A 14,312-nucleotide genomic window follows, 5' to 3' on the forward strand; every position below is an offset into this window, starting at 1 on the left:
ATTCTATACATAGCCTCAATAGCTTCCTCTGCCTCTTGGTCTATACCTGTGTATCCACTGCAATCTCTGTATTCCACTTTGTCCTAGAGGTGTTGGAGGAATTCTGTCTGTAAATTTTGATGTAAACTAACCTTAATCATAGCTCCTTGATTAATCAAATTAGACTAATACTATTTGTCTATAGCCCAGTCTCATGCCTCAACCACTGTCAAAATGACTTAATTTCTGACACTTTCTCTTGCTGTAAAGAAGTTTCAGCAGACCAGCTTTTCAGGAAATAATGCCTTCCACTCACTTGCAAATAGTATTGGAAAACCTGGAAAAGGGAAACCCAGTGCTTCTCCTTTTGTTGCTAGTTATAATTTACATTGCTCTTCTTTTTTAGGTCATGTATAAAGAAAAGGATTCAGATGCCAGGGCCCAGTTCTGGTTAGTGGAAGGCAATGCCTCACGGAGTGCCCAGCTGATAGGCTTGGGCAAGTATGTGCTCTATGAGATCCGGGTGCTGGCTTTCACCCGCATTGGTGATGGTGTCCCCAGTAATCCACCCATCCTTGAGCGCACTCTGGATGATGGTAGGTGTCCAGCAACCTCCTGTCTACTAGCCAGAATTATCATATGAAAAAGGGATGGGATAGGCTGAAGAAAGTCATCTCAGGGGGAAAGAATAAAATCTTGCTATTTTTTGTATCTTCAAGTCATTTCTGACTTATGGTGAACCTAATATGAAGCGATCATGGCATTTTCTTGGCAATATTTATTCAGAAAGGTGACCTGTGCCTTTCTTATTCCACTAGACCATCCCCAACCTCCTAGCAACCTCCTTGACTTCCTCTGAGTCTGTGTGACTTGCACAAGGTCATCCTGTTGGTTTCCATGACCAAGCAGGGATTTGAACCCTGATCTTCAGTGTCTTGGTCTAACTCTTAAATCTTTAAACCACATGCGCTCAAAACAGAGGTGCCTGCAAAATATTTGAAGTCCATGCAAATCAAAGAGGGAAAAAATCTGATGAAGCAGAACTGTTTTTGTTGGAGGCTAAAATAATCACAAATGATACTGGGAATACTTGGCATATATAGAAGATTGTCATGCATTCCGAGTGCTTTTTTGTATTGTATTGTTGCATTTTTACAACTCTCTGGTAGATCAGTATTATTTTGTCCAAATAATGGATAGGCTCAGATTTCATGAGAAAGGTTAAATTTGGGCAATGAACCATCTGACTAGTTATGCTTTACTATGTCTGTATACTACACTGCTGATCTCTGTAAATCAAGAAGGTAACACATGTAGACTTCAACTCAATTTCATAGGCTGTCAAGCCATTCAGACCTATAGTGAAAGCCAATATGTTTTGCAGCCTCCCAAAAATAGGGAAGAGAAAGAGAGGAGGGTGGAAGTGTTGGAAAGAGAGAAACATTTCTGCCCAGTTTGAATTCTGGCTGAGCCTACATCTTGCAAATTACCCACTTGTCCCTAGAGGAATTGTGACTTAGTTTTCTTATTCCTTTACTAAAGCCTTAGTTCTTCAACAGCAACAGCAACCATGCAGGATTCCTAAACTCAATCCCAATCCACAGATACAAAAATAAAGCAAGGACTGTTACCTTTAGTATCAGTGTGTATATGTACACATGTGAAGAATCAGTATTCCTTGATAGCACCTTCTGAACATTCTCTTTCATCTTTTTGTATTTTAGTGCCGGGGCCCCCAGTGGGCATTCTCTTCCCTGAAGTGAGAACAACCTCTGTACGGCTAATCTGGCAACCGCCAGCTGCTCCCAATGGTATCATTCTAGGTAAGCTCCCCAGCTATCCAGTACAGAAAAAATAGACCAAGGTGGTTCAAGGAATCAACATTTATCTCCCTAGTATTTTCTTTATCATTTTGGATGTCCCTTAGTGTCATCCGGTGTCATTACAGTGATGCAATGGGTTAAACCCTTGACCAGCTGAACTGCTGACCTGAAGATCTGACAGTCAGCAGTTCAAATCTGTGAGATGGGGTGAGCTCCCATCTGTCAGCCCCAGCTTCCCATGCGGGGACATGAGAGAAGCCTCCCACAAGATGGCTACACATCTGGACATCCCCTGGGCAACATATCTGTAGATGGCCAATTCTCTCACACCAGAAACGACTTGCAGTATATTCTCAATGTATTTCTGACACAATTTAAAAAATCAGAGGCATTACAGTGAGATCAAGTAGCCTAACCACCTTTCAAATGGTGAGCCACATCCATGGCTACTCTTTCCTAAAATGCCATTCTGTGATTTTCTCCTTTGACTGTGGTTAAGGTTGGACATGGAAATGATTTTCCCTTCCCCAAGCACTTTCTAATCACAGTGTTTTCCACTTATATGCAGCATACCAGATCACCCACCGCCTCAATACCACAACTGCTAACTCAGCCAATGTGGAAGTCCTCAACCCTAGCGCTCGGCAGTTTACTGCTACTGGACTTAGACCCGAGTCCACATATCTCTTCCGTATCACAGCACAGACCCGAAAAGGTTGGGGCGAAGCAGCAGAAGCACTGGTGGTCACAACAGAGAAAAGAGGTAATTTTTCCAGGAAGGAAAATAGGATGTGGAATTTCTGAGAAATGCAGAAATGTACAAGAGACACTGTGGTGTTATACATGACAAAGAATAAGATGGTAACATTCTGGGCTCTTCCTCTAGACATAGACCTTGTGTAATGTCCACTCACACCAAAAAAAAGTACATGGAATGAATTGATCTAGTATATCAAGAAGGCAGCTATGGTACAGATTTCTGTGTAATACGATAATTTATTAGATGCAGGAATAGGGTTTTTAATATGGAATTTTAAAAGATAGTGGCACAAGTACACATGAGCATACAAGGCAGGGACATATCCACTGCAGTATCAAGGGCTCTAAGACTGTATTACCTCAAGCCCAAATTATATGTGACATGCAATCGTAATGTTTTTTCCCCCTGGAACTTTTAAAACTAGATTTCAAGTGCTTGACAGATTACAAATTAAAGTAGAAGAATGGCAGGGAGACTGTATATTTTTATTATTTTTTAATATTTTTGTGGTCCAAAGGCACTTTCCCCATGCTGTTTTCTTCCTGTCAGAGAAAAGCTAGATATATCTCTATAATTCTTCCTCCCACCCTTTTCAGGAGGGAAATAATTTGTATGCTTTTTACATAAAACAGATATTATGAATTTTATATAGAGTAAAGCCTCACTACACAGTGTTTTAAAACTTTCTTGCAGTAAGGAGAAAATTGCTAAATTATCTTTTCTTTGGAAGGAAAATCGGTGAAGAATTATATCCTTTTTTAAAAAACAAAGTAATTTTCTTCCATAAGAGAAACAAAACAAAAAACACAACTGATTTTTTAGATATATAAAATTAAAAACTACACAGCCACATATTATCTTCAACTACAAGACTACAACTAAGTGGCTATTTAAAATAACAAAACTTGCCCCTGTGTCACTACAACTGTTTTCATCCTGTGCTTGTCTCCTTCGGTGACCTGTGACTTTCTTATTCCACTAGATCGTCCACAACCTCCTAGTAAGCCAGTTGTGCTGCAGGAAGATGTCAAGGCAAGGAGTGTGCTACTCTCCTGGGAGCCAGGGAGTGATGGTCTCTCCCCAGTCCGATACTATACGGTGCAAACACGGGAACTCCCTGATGGGAAATGGGTGCTACATTCTGCTTCTGTCAACCACAATACAACATCCTTCATAGTCAACAGGTGAGACAACAACAAATGGGTTATCGGGAGCCATTTATTAGAAAAGAAAGGTGCCATCGTTAGCTATGGCTCTTCAGAGTATCATATTTTATGCATCTACTCTGGTTAGATTCAAAGTGGATCATCCAGGATTCTGCTTTTTAATCATATATCTGCCTTAGATCCCAGTCTTCAGGACACAACAGGATGTAAAATAAATAACTAAATAAAGCCATTTAGGCTCCACATTTGGAGATATCTTCTTTGTCTCTCTCTTACTATTCTTGAGAACTTCCTCTTACTTAAGCTTTTACATTGTCTTTTTACTGTGCCTGGTATCAGAGTTAGCCATGAAATAATCTTCATTTTTCTAAAGTCCTTAGAAGAGCGTATTGGATCGGGAGTGAAAATGATAGGAAATAATTGCTTGGAGAATAAAGCTACAGACAATGCAGTCGCTGTTGCCCGTTTTTGGTCAAAAGTTAATTTATCTGCTTGTATTCCCTCTATTTTTATCAGTTTTATACTTTTTTATGCAATACTTTTGACATGAAATAAATAAATTGCTTTGAGAAGGAGAAAGAAACACAAACTGTGGATTTGCTTTTATTCTGGACATTTCCAAAACCATGCTCAGTACCCTGTGCTCTCCTTGCAGGCTGAAGCCTTTCACCACCTACAAATTCCGGGTCAAGGCAACCAATGACATTGGTGACAGCGGGTACAGTGAAGAGTCAGAGTCCCTCACCACTCTACAAGCTGGTATGTGAATGCACTGAAGTATCATGAGATACTTCAGAAGGAGATATTGTTCTTGTCCATAGAAACCATAATGAAATAAGAAAGTCATTACGTGGCCAATGAAGCCATTGTGGTATACATGCCTAGTGATTATCTTTCCCCATCTACCTGGGAGTATTTATTACATTCATAGTTAACTCAATCAAAACAATAGTTTCCACTTCACATAAAATGAAAATGAAAAAGAATGAATGTATCTGTCTTCTGGTATCTCATCACAATTCTATATTGATCCATTAATGTAATAATTCAGTAATAAAAAGAAATAGAGGGTACCATATGACAGGATATACTGGTAAACTGGCTGGGATTTCTGGGAGTTGTAGGAAAAAACATCTGGGGACCCACAGGTTGAGTACCACTGGTCTAATCTCAACCAAAGCTGCTTGTAACCTGAAAAGCTGTAACATGGCCAGGCACTGCTGGAAGAATGTAAGTCTATGTTAGATAAAGACAGAGAAGGAAAGATTATGAATGTCAGGCAAGATGGAGAAGGTTAGAAGAATTTGGCAGAACAAGTGTGCAGTGAAGTCGAAAGAGTGCCTACTGGGCCGCTGCCAACCTTGATACCCAGCCACTAGTTTTATAAGATAATAATAATAATAATAATAACTTTATTTTTATACCCCGCCTCTATCTCCCCGGAGGGGACTCAGGGCGGCTTACATGGGGCCAAGCCCAAATAAAAACAGTAGCAGTATAAAACACAGCAATAGACAACAACTTGCACAATAAAAAAAAATAAACATTAGCCAATAAAAACAAGAACTAATAAAAACATGGATTAAAACTGAGAGATTGTAAAAGTAGACTGGGTAAGGTGCACCATATAAATATTGTAAACACAAGGTGACTGATAAAGTGCTGCAAATTCTGGAAGTGCAAATTGGGATGGGAATAGACCCTGTGTCTATATCGAGTTGACAAAGGTAAAAGGTGCAAACCGGTACAAGAATGGTCACAGATACAGATTGCTTCTGGATTAGCAATCTTTATCTAAAGGCTTGAGTAAAGAGCCAGGTTTTCAAGCTCTTTCTGAATGCTACCAGGGTGGGGGCTTGCCTGATTTCCCTGGGGAGCGAGTTCCAGAGCCGGGGGGCCACCACGGAGAAGTTTCTCTCTCTCGTCCCCACCAACCGTGCTTGTGACGGAGGTGGGAGCGAGAGGAGGGCCTCCCCCGACGAACGAAGAGATCGTGCAGGTTCATAGGGGGAGAGGCGATCACTAAGGTAGGAGGGTCCCAAACCGTTCAGGGCTTTGTAGGTGATCACTTGCACCTTGAATTGGGTCCGGAAGGTGAACGGCAGCCAGTGGAGCTCCTTAAGCAGGAGGGTTGACCGCTCCCTATAATTTGCTCCAGTTAGAAGCAAGGCTGCCGAACGTTGAACTAGTTGGAGTTTCCGGGCCGTCTTCAAGGGCAGCCCCACGTAGAGTGCATTGCAATAGTCCAGTCTAGAGGTAACTAAGGCATGGACCACCGTGGCCAGATCAGACTTCACGAGGTAAGGTCGCAGTTGGCGCACAAGTTTTAATTGTGCAAAGGCCCTCCCGGCCACGGCCGACACCTGAGCATCAAGCGTCAGTGCTGAGTCCAGGAGGACCCCCAAACTGCGGACCTGCGCCTTCAGGGGGAGTGCGACCCCGTCAAGCACAGGTAGCCACCCAATACCCCGATCGGACATACGACTGACCTGGAGGACCTCTGTCTTGTCGGGATTAAGCTTCAGCTTATTCGCCCTCATCCAGCCCATCACAGCTGCCAAGCACTGGTTCAGTATCTGGGGGGCTTCCTTGGAGTTTGGTGGAAAGGAGTAGTAGAGTTGAGTGTCATCTGCGTAGAGATGGCACCGAACTCCAAAACTCCGGATGACCTCTCCCAGCGGTTTCATGTAGATGTTAAAAAGCATGGGGGACAGAATGGAACCTTGTGGGACCCCACAGGTCAAAGGCCAGGGGTCCGAGCAGGTGTCCCCCAGCTTCACCAACTGGGAACGGCCCTCCAGGAAGGACTGAAGCCACGACAGAGCCATGCCCCCAAGGCCCATCCCGGAGAGTCGTCCCAGAAGGATACCATGGTCGATGGTATCGAAAGCCGCTGAGATGTCCAAGAGAACCAGCAGGGTCACACTCCCTCTGTCCAGCTCCCTGCGGAGGTCATCCACCAAGGCGACCAAAGCCGTCTCAGTACTGTGACCAGGTCTAAAGCCAGACTGCGATGGGTCCAGAAAATCGGTGTCATCCAGGAAACCCTGGAGCTGCGAGGCAACCACCCGCTCCAGGACCTTGCCCAAGAAAGGGAGGTTCGAGATTGGTCTGTAGTTGTTTAGAATGGCCGAATCAAGGGAGGCCTTCTTCAATATAGGCCTCACTATGGCCTGTTTGAGGACAGATGGAAATTTGCCTTGATCCAAAGAGGCATTAATTATCATCACAAACCACTCTACCAACCCTCCTCTGGCCGATTTAATTAGCCACGAGGGGCAAGGGTCTGCAGAGCAAGTGGTCACTCTCACCGCCCCAAGGATCCTGTCCACGTCATCCAGGCGAACAAGCTGAAACGAATCCCACAAGTTCGAACAGACAGGTGCCTCAGTTACCTCTTTTGGCATTGCAACAAAACTAGCATCCAAGTCGAAGCGAATCTGAGCGACTTTGTCTGCAAAGTGGTGCGCGAACTCGCTGCACCGAGTTGCCGAGTCTTCGGGTGCCCCTCCCCCCTCAGAAGGGTGAAGGAGCTCCCCGACGACCCGAAACAACTCCGATGGTCTGTTAGTTGCAGACGCTATGCGGGCAGTCGTGAAGGTCTTCCTGGCTGCCCGCAAAGCCGCGGAGTAGGCCCTAATAGCGGCTCTAGCCCGTGCTCGGTCAGAAACGCTACAAGTTTTCCGCCAGTGGCACTCTAGTCCCCTCCTCGAGCGCTTCATCACTGCCAGCTCCTCCGTGAACCAGGGAGCCGAAGTGACTCTTCGCAATGAGAGGGGACGTTCGGGGGCGATCATGTCAATTGCCCTGGACATCTCGCTATTGTAGCGATCTACCAAGGCATCGACAGGATCGTCAGCCTCCATGACAGGAAGATCCCCAAGAGACCTCAAGAATCCATCTGGATCCATCAGTCTCCTGGGGCGGACCATCTTAATGGGTCCACCACCCCTGCAGAGGTTTGAGGTCACAGTGAGTCTTAAACTGATCAGGTGGTGATCGGACCATGACAACGGAAGAATATTTTGCTCTTCCACTCCGACCTCACCATCTGCCGCAACAAAAACCAGGTCAAGTGTGTGTCCATCTTGATGAGTGGGACCAGATATCACTTGGGACAGTCCCATGGTCGTCATGGCGGCCATGAAGTCTTCAGCTGCACCAGTTAATGTGGCCTCGGCATGAATGTTAAAGTCCCCCAGCACTACCAGCCGCTGAGAGACCAATGCCACACCAGAGATCACCTCTGCCAGCTTGGGCAGGGAGACTGCCGTGTCGCGGGGTGGACGGTACACCAGCAGAATCCCCAAATTGTCCCGGGTACCCACCTTAAGATGGACACACTCAAAACCTGCAGATTGCGGGATGGCGCACCTGACCAGGGAGATTGTCTGCCAAAAGACCACCGCAACCCCAACTCCCCGCCCCCCAGCTCTGGCCTGCTGTTGCACCCCGAAGCCTGGAGGACACAGCTGGGCGAGATTTACCCCGCCAGGCTCATCCAACCAGGTCTCGGTGATGCAAGCCAGATCCGCCGCTTCATCCAGGATCAAATCCTGGATGATAGCTGATTTACCATTGACGGATCTGGCATTAAATAGCAGGACCTTCAAACGGAGGGGACTGTCATGGAGGCTACCACTCCTATCCTTCTCCAGGGTCGCAAGAACTCTGTTGCGCTTATCCCTGGGATAAAGGTGACCACTCCTCCTCCTCCCCCACACGACCTCAATGGTCTCCCCCAGGCTCCGGTCCACCCCCCCCCAGGGCGACAGGCAGGATAGAGCTCTCATTGCGATGCCCTAGTCAGCTGTCCATAAATGGGGAGCTACTCAGGATTCTATCTTGCTTACAGTCTGAGAATGAATCCTGTAATGATGAGATGATGGAGCAGTCAGGGGAACTAGATTGACTAAACAAGAGCAATGTCTCTGGGCGGGAATCGAGAATGGATTGGGAAGGGTCTAGAGTTGAAATGGGGGACACTACACAAGATTCTAAGAGTGGAGGGGACCTAGATAAAGAGACATGGGCACTAACCATTCTGGAACTAATGGTACCTTGAAAATGCAGTTCCGAACCTGCCATCAAGGGGCGGATTGTGGGGTCCAGAAATACCTTCCTAATATTAATACCCCATGAATTCAACAGGGGTTTACGCGCCCAAAGTGCTTCAATTAAAGTGCTATCATCAAAGGTGATAACGAGACGTATGGAGCGGTCCTGAGCTTGAAAGTCCCTACGTAGCCATGAAATGAACTTAATTTTGACTACACTTGGGCTCACAGATAGTATTTGACCGAGGGACTCCTGTACCGCTCTCCTTGAGGTCCATCTGCCCCTATTCAACCATGAGTCTGTTATTTCAAACGCCAATTTTTCTAATTGAGGTAAATATTTTTGGTGGCGCATTGGGTCAAGTGTGCACAGGCCAGACTCAGATATTCCATGTGCAATTGTCCTTTTTAAACCCTGATCCGTAACCTTATGCCCAGCCCTCCCTTCTCCCCTGTAGTCATGAGGAAGCTGTCTCTCATTCTCAACGTCCCCATCTTCCTTCAGAAATTCCTCCTTATGTTCTGATTGCCATTCCCCACCCTCCCCATCAGAAGTCAAAGACCACTTATACTCGGTTGAAGTGGCAGTCGCAATGTCCTCTTCCTTCCCGATGTAACACTGACCAGGATTGCTCACCAAGAGGGAGATCCCTTTGAAGAGGTAGTCTATCTTCTCATTTAATGTAGCAAGTTGTGAGAAGACGAGGTCAAGCGACTTCCCCATAAGTTCACACAGGTGAGAAAGTTCAGTATTCCCATGAGTTCCCAACTGATTCATTTTCCTGTACAACTTTCACCAAAAACCTTCCAACAGTACCACTCAAAAAACCTTCAAAGGTATTCCACCCTTTCTCACTGATCTTTCTCAAACGTTCTAGAACCTACTCTCCTGAGAGAACTAATTACACTTACCAATACATACTCGGACCCTCAATCACTTTCCAAAGTCCAACAGAACCAAAACCCAAACCAATAACTCATGAGAAATCTTAGGAAATATCTCTTTACCTAAGATATGCATAATGTTTGTTTGTGCACTGCAGTAACACTCCTTTATCCAAGGGCTGAAGGGGGATGCATTACCAATCAAATTGTAATTACATGAAACCACCGATATGACAGAATGATATATCATAAAGGCTGCATTGGATGATCCAGAGATTCCTAGAGAGGTACTTTCTCTAGGAATTTTCTAGGTCTTTCAGTGTAACCCTATGGGTAACTTCCAGGGGAAGTATTCCATTGAATTACCTGGAGGACACAGCAAATTCCTTGAGAGATCATTTTTCCCTTGGGCATGGATAAGTGAAACCACAGATATGGCTTCTGAGGTTTTGGGGGTCTTACTGTATATTATAAAGTAAAATAATTAAAAACTAAAGATGGAAAAGAGTAGTTTAAACCAAATATCACCATATACATAGCAGCCAAATGAACAATAAATTACATAAACAAACACACACACACACACACACACACACACATACATACAGTAGAATCTCACTTATCCAACATTCGCTGATCCAACATTCTGGATAATCCAATGCAGTCTGCCTCCCGCCCAGATCCACAGCTGTTTCTCTAGGCAGCAAGGACTGATGTTTTTACGCATTTAATTTCCAACAATGTTGTTACTGTATGTTCATTTTTTGCAATTCTATCTTTATTTGTAGTCAATTTGTTAGTAGCCAATGTTTTTGTAGTCAATGTTTTCAATACATTGCGATGTTTGGTGCTAAATTCATAAATACAGTAACTACTACATAACATTACCATGTATTGAACTGCTTTTTCTGTTGATTTGTTGTAAAACATGATGATTTGGTGCTTAATTTGTAAAATCATAACGTAATTTGACGTTTAATAGGCCTGTCCTTAATCCTTCCTTATTATCCAACATTTTTGCTTATCCAACTTTCTGCCAGCCCATTTATGTTGGATAAGTGAGTCTCTACTATATATGAAAACAGGCCCGGTCCAACATGGAGGCCAGTGAGGCCCCCGCTTGGGGCGCACGGTCCCCTGGGGCGCAGTTGTGCCCCCCCCCCCGGCTCAGTTGAAGCCTTCCAGCAGACATGGCTCTCTCTCTTCCCTCCCTGCTTCCCTCTCTCTCTCTCTCTCTGAGAGGTCGCAGAGAGAGAGAGAGAGAGGGGGGGGAGAGAGAGAGAAGCAGGGAGGGAGGGAAGAGAAGAGACATGCCTGCCTGCGCTTGGCCTTCTCCTCGCCCTGCCTTGGTTTCCAAACTACAACTAAGCTTAAAGGGGAACACCAGAGCCAGGCAAGCCTTCCTTAAACGGAGTCCTTAGAACCAGAGGATATCCCTTTAAGAGATATCTCAAGGAGAGCTCCTGGAAAGGATTATTGGACCAGCTCAATTGCAACAGATCCAGTGCCATGTAATCATGTGAGTTGTAGTTTTACAAAGTCCCTAGCCTTCCCTGCAGAAGAGAGCCAGTACCATGCCAAACTACAACTCCCAATTTTCTGTCAGTTTGTTTTGGATTGCAACTCCCACAGTTCCTAACACCAGACATGGGCAAAGTTTGCCCTTGCCTGGTATAGAAGCATTCTATTCTCCAGACATGCCAACAGTTTGTGTAAAGTGAGAAAATCCTGGGCATTTTTTCCTTTAATGCTAAAAGTTCATAGGTTGTTCAGCAACAGCCTACTGGCTGGGTTGCTATGCGTTTTCCAGGCTCTATGGCCATGTTCCAGAAGCATTCTCTCCTGACATTTCACCCACATCTGTGGCAGACATCCTCAGAGGTTTGGACGTCTGTGGGAAACTAGGCAAGTGGGGTTTATATATCTGTGGAAGGTCCAGGGTGGGAGAAAGAACTCTTGTCTGTGGGAGGCAAGTGTGAATGTTGCAATTGGTCACCTTGATTAGCATTGAATAGCCTTGCAGCTTCAAAGCCTGGCTGCTTCCTGCCTGGGGGAATCCTTTGTTGGGAGGTGTTAGCTGGCCCTGATTGTTTCCTGTCTGGAATTCCCATTTTCTGGGTGTTGTTCTTTATTTACTGTCCCGATTTTAGCTTTTTTTAAAAAATACTGGTAGCCAGATTTTGTTTATTTTCATGGTTTCCTCTTTTCTGTTGAAATTGTCCATGTGCTTCTTGTGGATTTCAGTGGCTTCTCTGTGTAGTCTGACATGGTGGCTTTTAGAGTGGTTCAGCATTTCTGTGTTCTCAAATACTGGCTGTTAGGAATTGTGGGAGTTGAAGTCCAAAACATCTGGAGGGCCAAAGTTTGTCCATGCCTGATTTAGATCAATCTCAAAAAAGGGTATATTTGCCAAGCCCTTTGGGTACGACCTTGGAAATATCTTGCTATAGTGAAAAATGTTCTCAAGTGTTGGGGTTTTGAAGCTGCACAAGATGGCTTTAAGGCAATTTCTGCCCCCTCAGCCAAAATATATACAGCCAACTTCAGTAAGCTGGCAATAATGTCTTAATCATGTATCCAGCTCAATAGCAGATTGTGATTGGAAAGTTCTGGAAAGTGCAGTATAGAGCAGGCATGGGCAAACTTTAGTCCTCCAGATATTTTATAATAATAATAATAATAATAATAATAATAATAAATAATTGTTATTATTCTATTTTATTTCTAACCTGCCCTCTCTCCCCAAAAGGACTCAGCGCAGCTTCCAAATGCAAAGGCAAATATTCAATGCCATATACAATAATAAAAACACAACACAATAAAATAGAAAATAAATCATAGCTAAAAGTGCATATATAATTGATTCTATAGGGAGGATATATGATTGGATTTCAACTCCTACAGCTTAGCTTTCTCTGCCAATAATGGTACCATACCAAACTACAGCTCCCAAGATTCTGTAGCAGTGAGCCATCTTGGATATTGCAAGGGATGATTTATTATTATTATTATTATTATTATTATTATTATTATTACAGTAGAGTCTCACTTATCCAAGCTAAATGGGCTGGCAGAAGCTTGGATAAGCGAATATCTTGGATAATAAGGAGGGATGAAGGAAAAGCCTATTAAACATCAAACTAGGCTATGATTTTACAAATTAAGCACCAAAACATCATGTTTTACAACAAATTTGACAGAAAAAGCAGTTCAATATGCAGTAATGTTATGTTGTAATTACTGTATTTATGAATTTAGCACCAAAATATCACGATATATTGAAAACATTAACTACAAAAATGGCTTGGATTATCCAGAAGCTTGGATAAGCGAGGCTTGGATAAGTGAGACTCTACTGTATTATTATTAGGCCTTGCTCCCGGGAAGGTTCCTCCACTGTGGCTCCCTACTTATCTATCTACCTTTCCACATATTCTCCACATTGTGTGTATGTATACACACACACACACACACACACACACATATATACACACACACAAACACATATGCAGGGACTATATATATATATATATATATATATATATATATATATCACATATATATTCTATTCACCTCTACCTTCTACCTTTTATTTTTCAGTGATTGGTTTCGGGAGGGGGGGGGCACCAAAATGCTGCTTGCTTACACTCAAAAATTGCCTAGGGCCGGCTCTGTATGAAAACTTATACCAAACACAGATACAGAATTGACATATAATGGCAATAGAATAAATCAAAACTCATGATTGGGGAGGCCTGCCAGAAAAGATAGGTCTTCAATTGTATTTTAAATTCCGACAATTGATTTAGCTGTCAGATCTCTTCCAGCATATTGTTCCAAAGTCTTGGGATGACAAATGAAAATGTCCTCTGGGTGACAGTCACTAGCCGGATTCTGCAGGAGAAGGCAATCCTGTAGGTAACCTGGACCCAAACCATGTAGGGCTTTAAGCAACACTAAAACAATCTGTGAAAAGATAATAGAATGATATACCGTAGATGGGATTGGCTGTGCATAACATAATAAAAATTAATTACAAACTGAACTCAAGTTATTATGCATGAAGGAAATGTTCCATCATTAAAATGTTTTTCTTTCCCCTTTGCAATCACAAATATCATATAAAATGGTAATTGCTCGTATCCAAGGTTGTTGTTGCAATCTTCCAAGTTGCCTCAGTCTGCTCTTTCTCAGCATCCTGCACAAATCATGTGAACCCCATCTTTTGTCTTCCCTCAGCCCCGGAAGAAGCTCCCAGCATCTTGTCAGTGACACCTCACACCACCACATCCGTCTTGATCCGCTGGCAGGTATGGTGGACATACTTTTCTTCTTAACTTTCAATAGGAGAACAGTGATGGGATTCTCACAATCTTGGGGAAAGCCCATTTAAAATTACTGTGAGGGATAATGGTTCTATTGTTCCCTGTGTACTTATTTCTGGACATCAGCAAATCTTGAAGTGGGTTCAACCTAGTCTATGGTTTTAAGTTGGGTCAAAACAAAGCTGACAAAACTATTAGGTTTGCATATTCAGTTGTATTTCTGATTTCCATGCTTTATTTCTGATGATAAGCACAAAGCATAGTTCTGCAAATCCAACTGATAATGGGTCATGGGTTCTTACCCCCCTGGCTTATCA

At 43.7% G+C, this 14,312-nt stretch overlaps 1 protein-coding gene across 8 annotated transcripts in view; it reads left to right on the forward strand.

Annotated features, from left to right (window-relative positions):
- Positions 1 to 14,312, forward strand: part of sdk2 (sidekick cell adhesion molecule 2) — a 412,574-nt gene that overhangs the window by 372,497 nt on the left and 25,765 nt on the right. For all 8 annotated transcript variants that reach the window (XM_062970845.1, XM_062970848.1, XM_062970846.1 and 5 more), the window contains 6 exons: positions 386 to 575; positions 1,704 to 1,802; positions 2,371 to 2,565; positions 3,545 to 3,746; positions 4,384 to 4,487; positions 13,910 to 13,980. In XM_062970845.1, the coding sequence (XP_062826915.1) occupies positions 386 to 575; positions 1,704 to 1,802; positions 2,371 to 2,565; positions 3,545 to 3,746; positions 4,384 to 4,487; positions 13,910 to 13,980 (861 nt within the window). The remainder of the gene's footprint in view (positions 1 to 385; positions 576 to 1,703; positions 1,803 to 2,370; positions 2,566 to 3,544; positions 3,747 to 4,383; positions 4,488 to 13,909; positions 13,981 to 14,312) is intronic.

This window comes from Anolis carolinensis, chromosome 2 (genome assembly GCF_035594765.1).
Source record: "Anolis carolinensis isolate JA03-04 chromosome 2, rAnoCar3.1.pri, whole genome shotgun sequence".
NCBI classification, from domain to species: domain Eukaryota; kingdom Metazoa; phylum Chordata; class Lepidosauria; order Squamata; family Dactyloidae; genus Anolis; species Anolis carolinensis.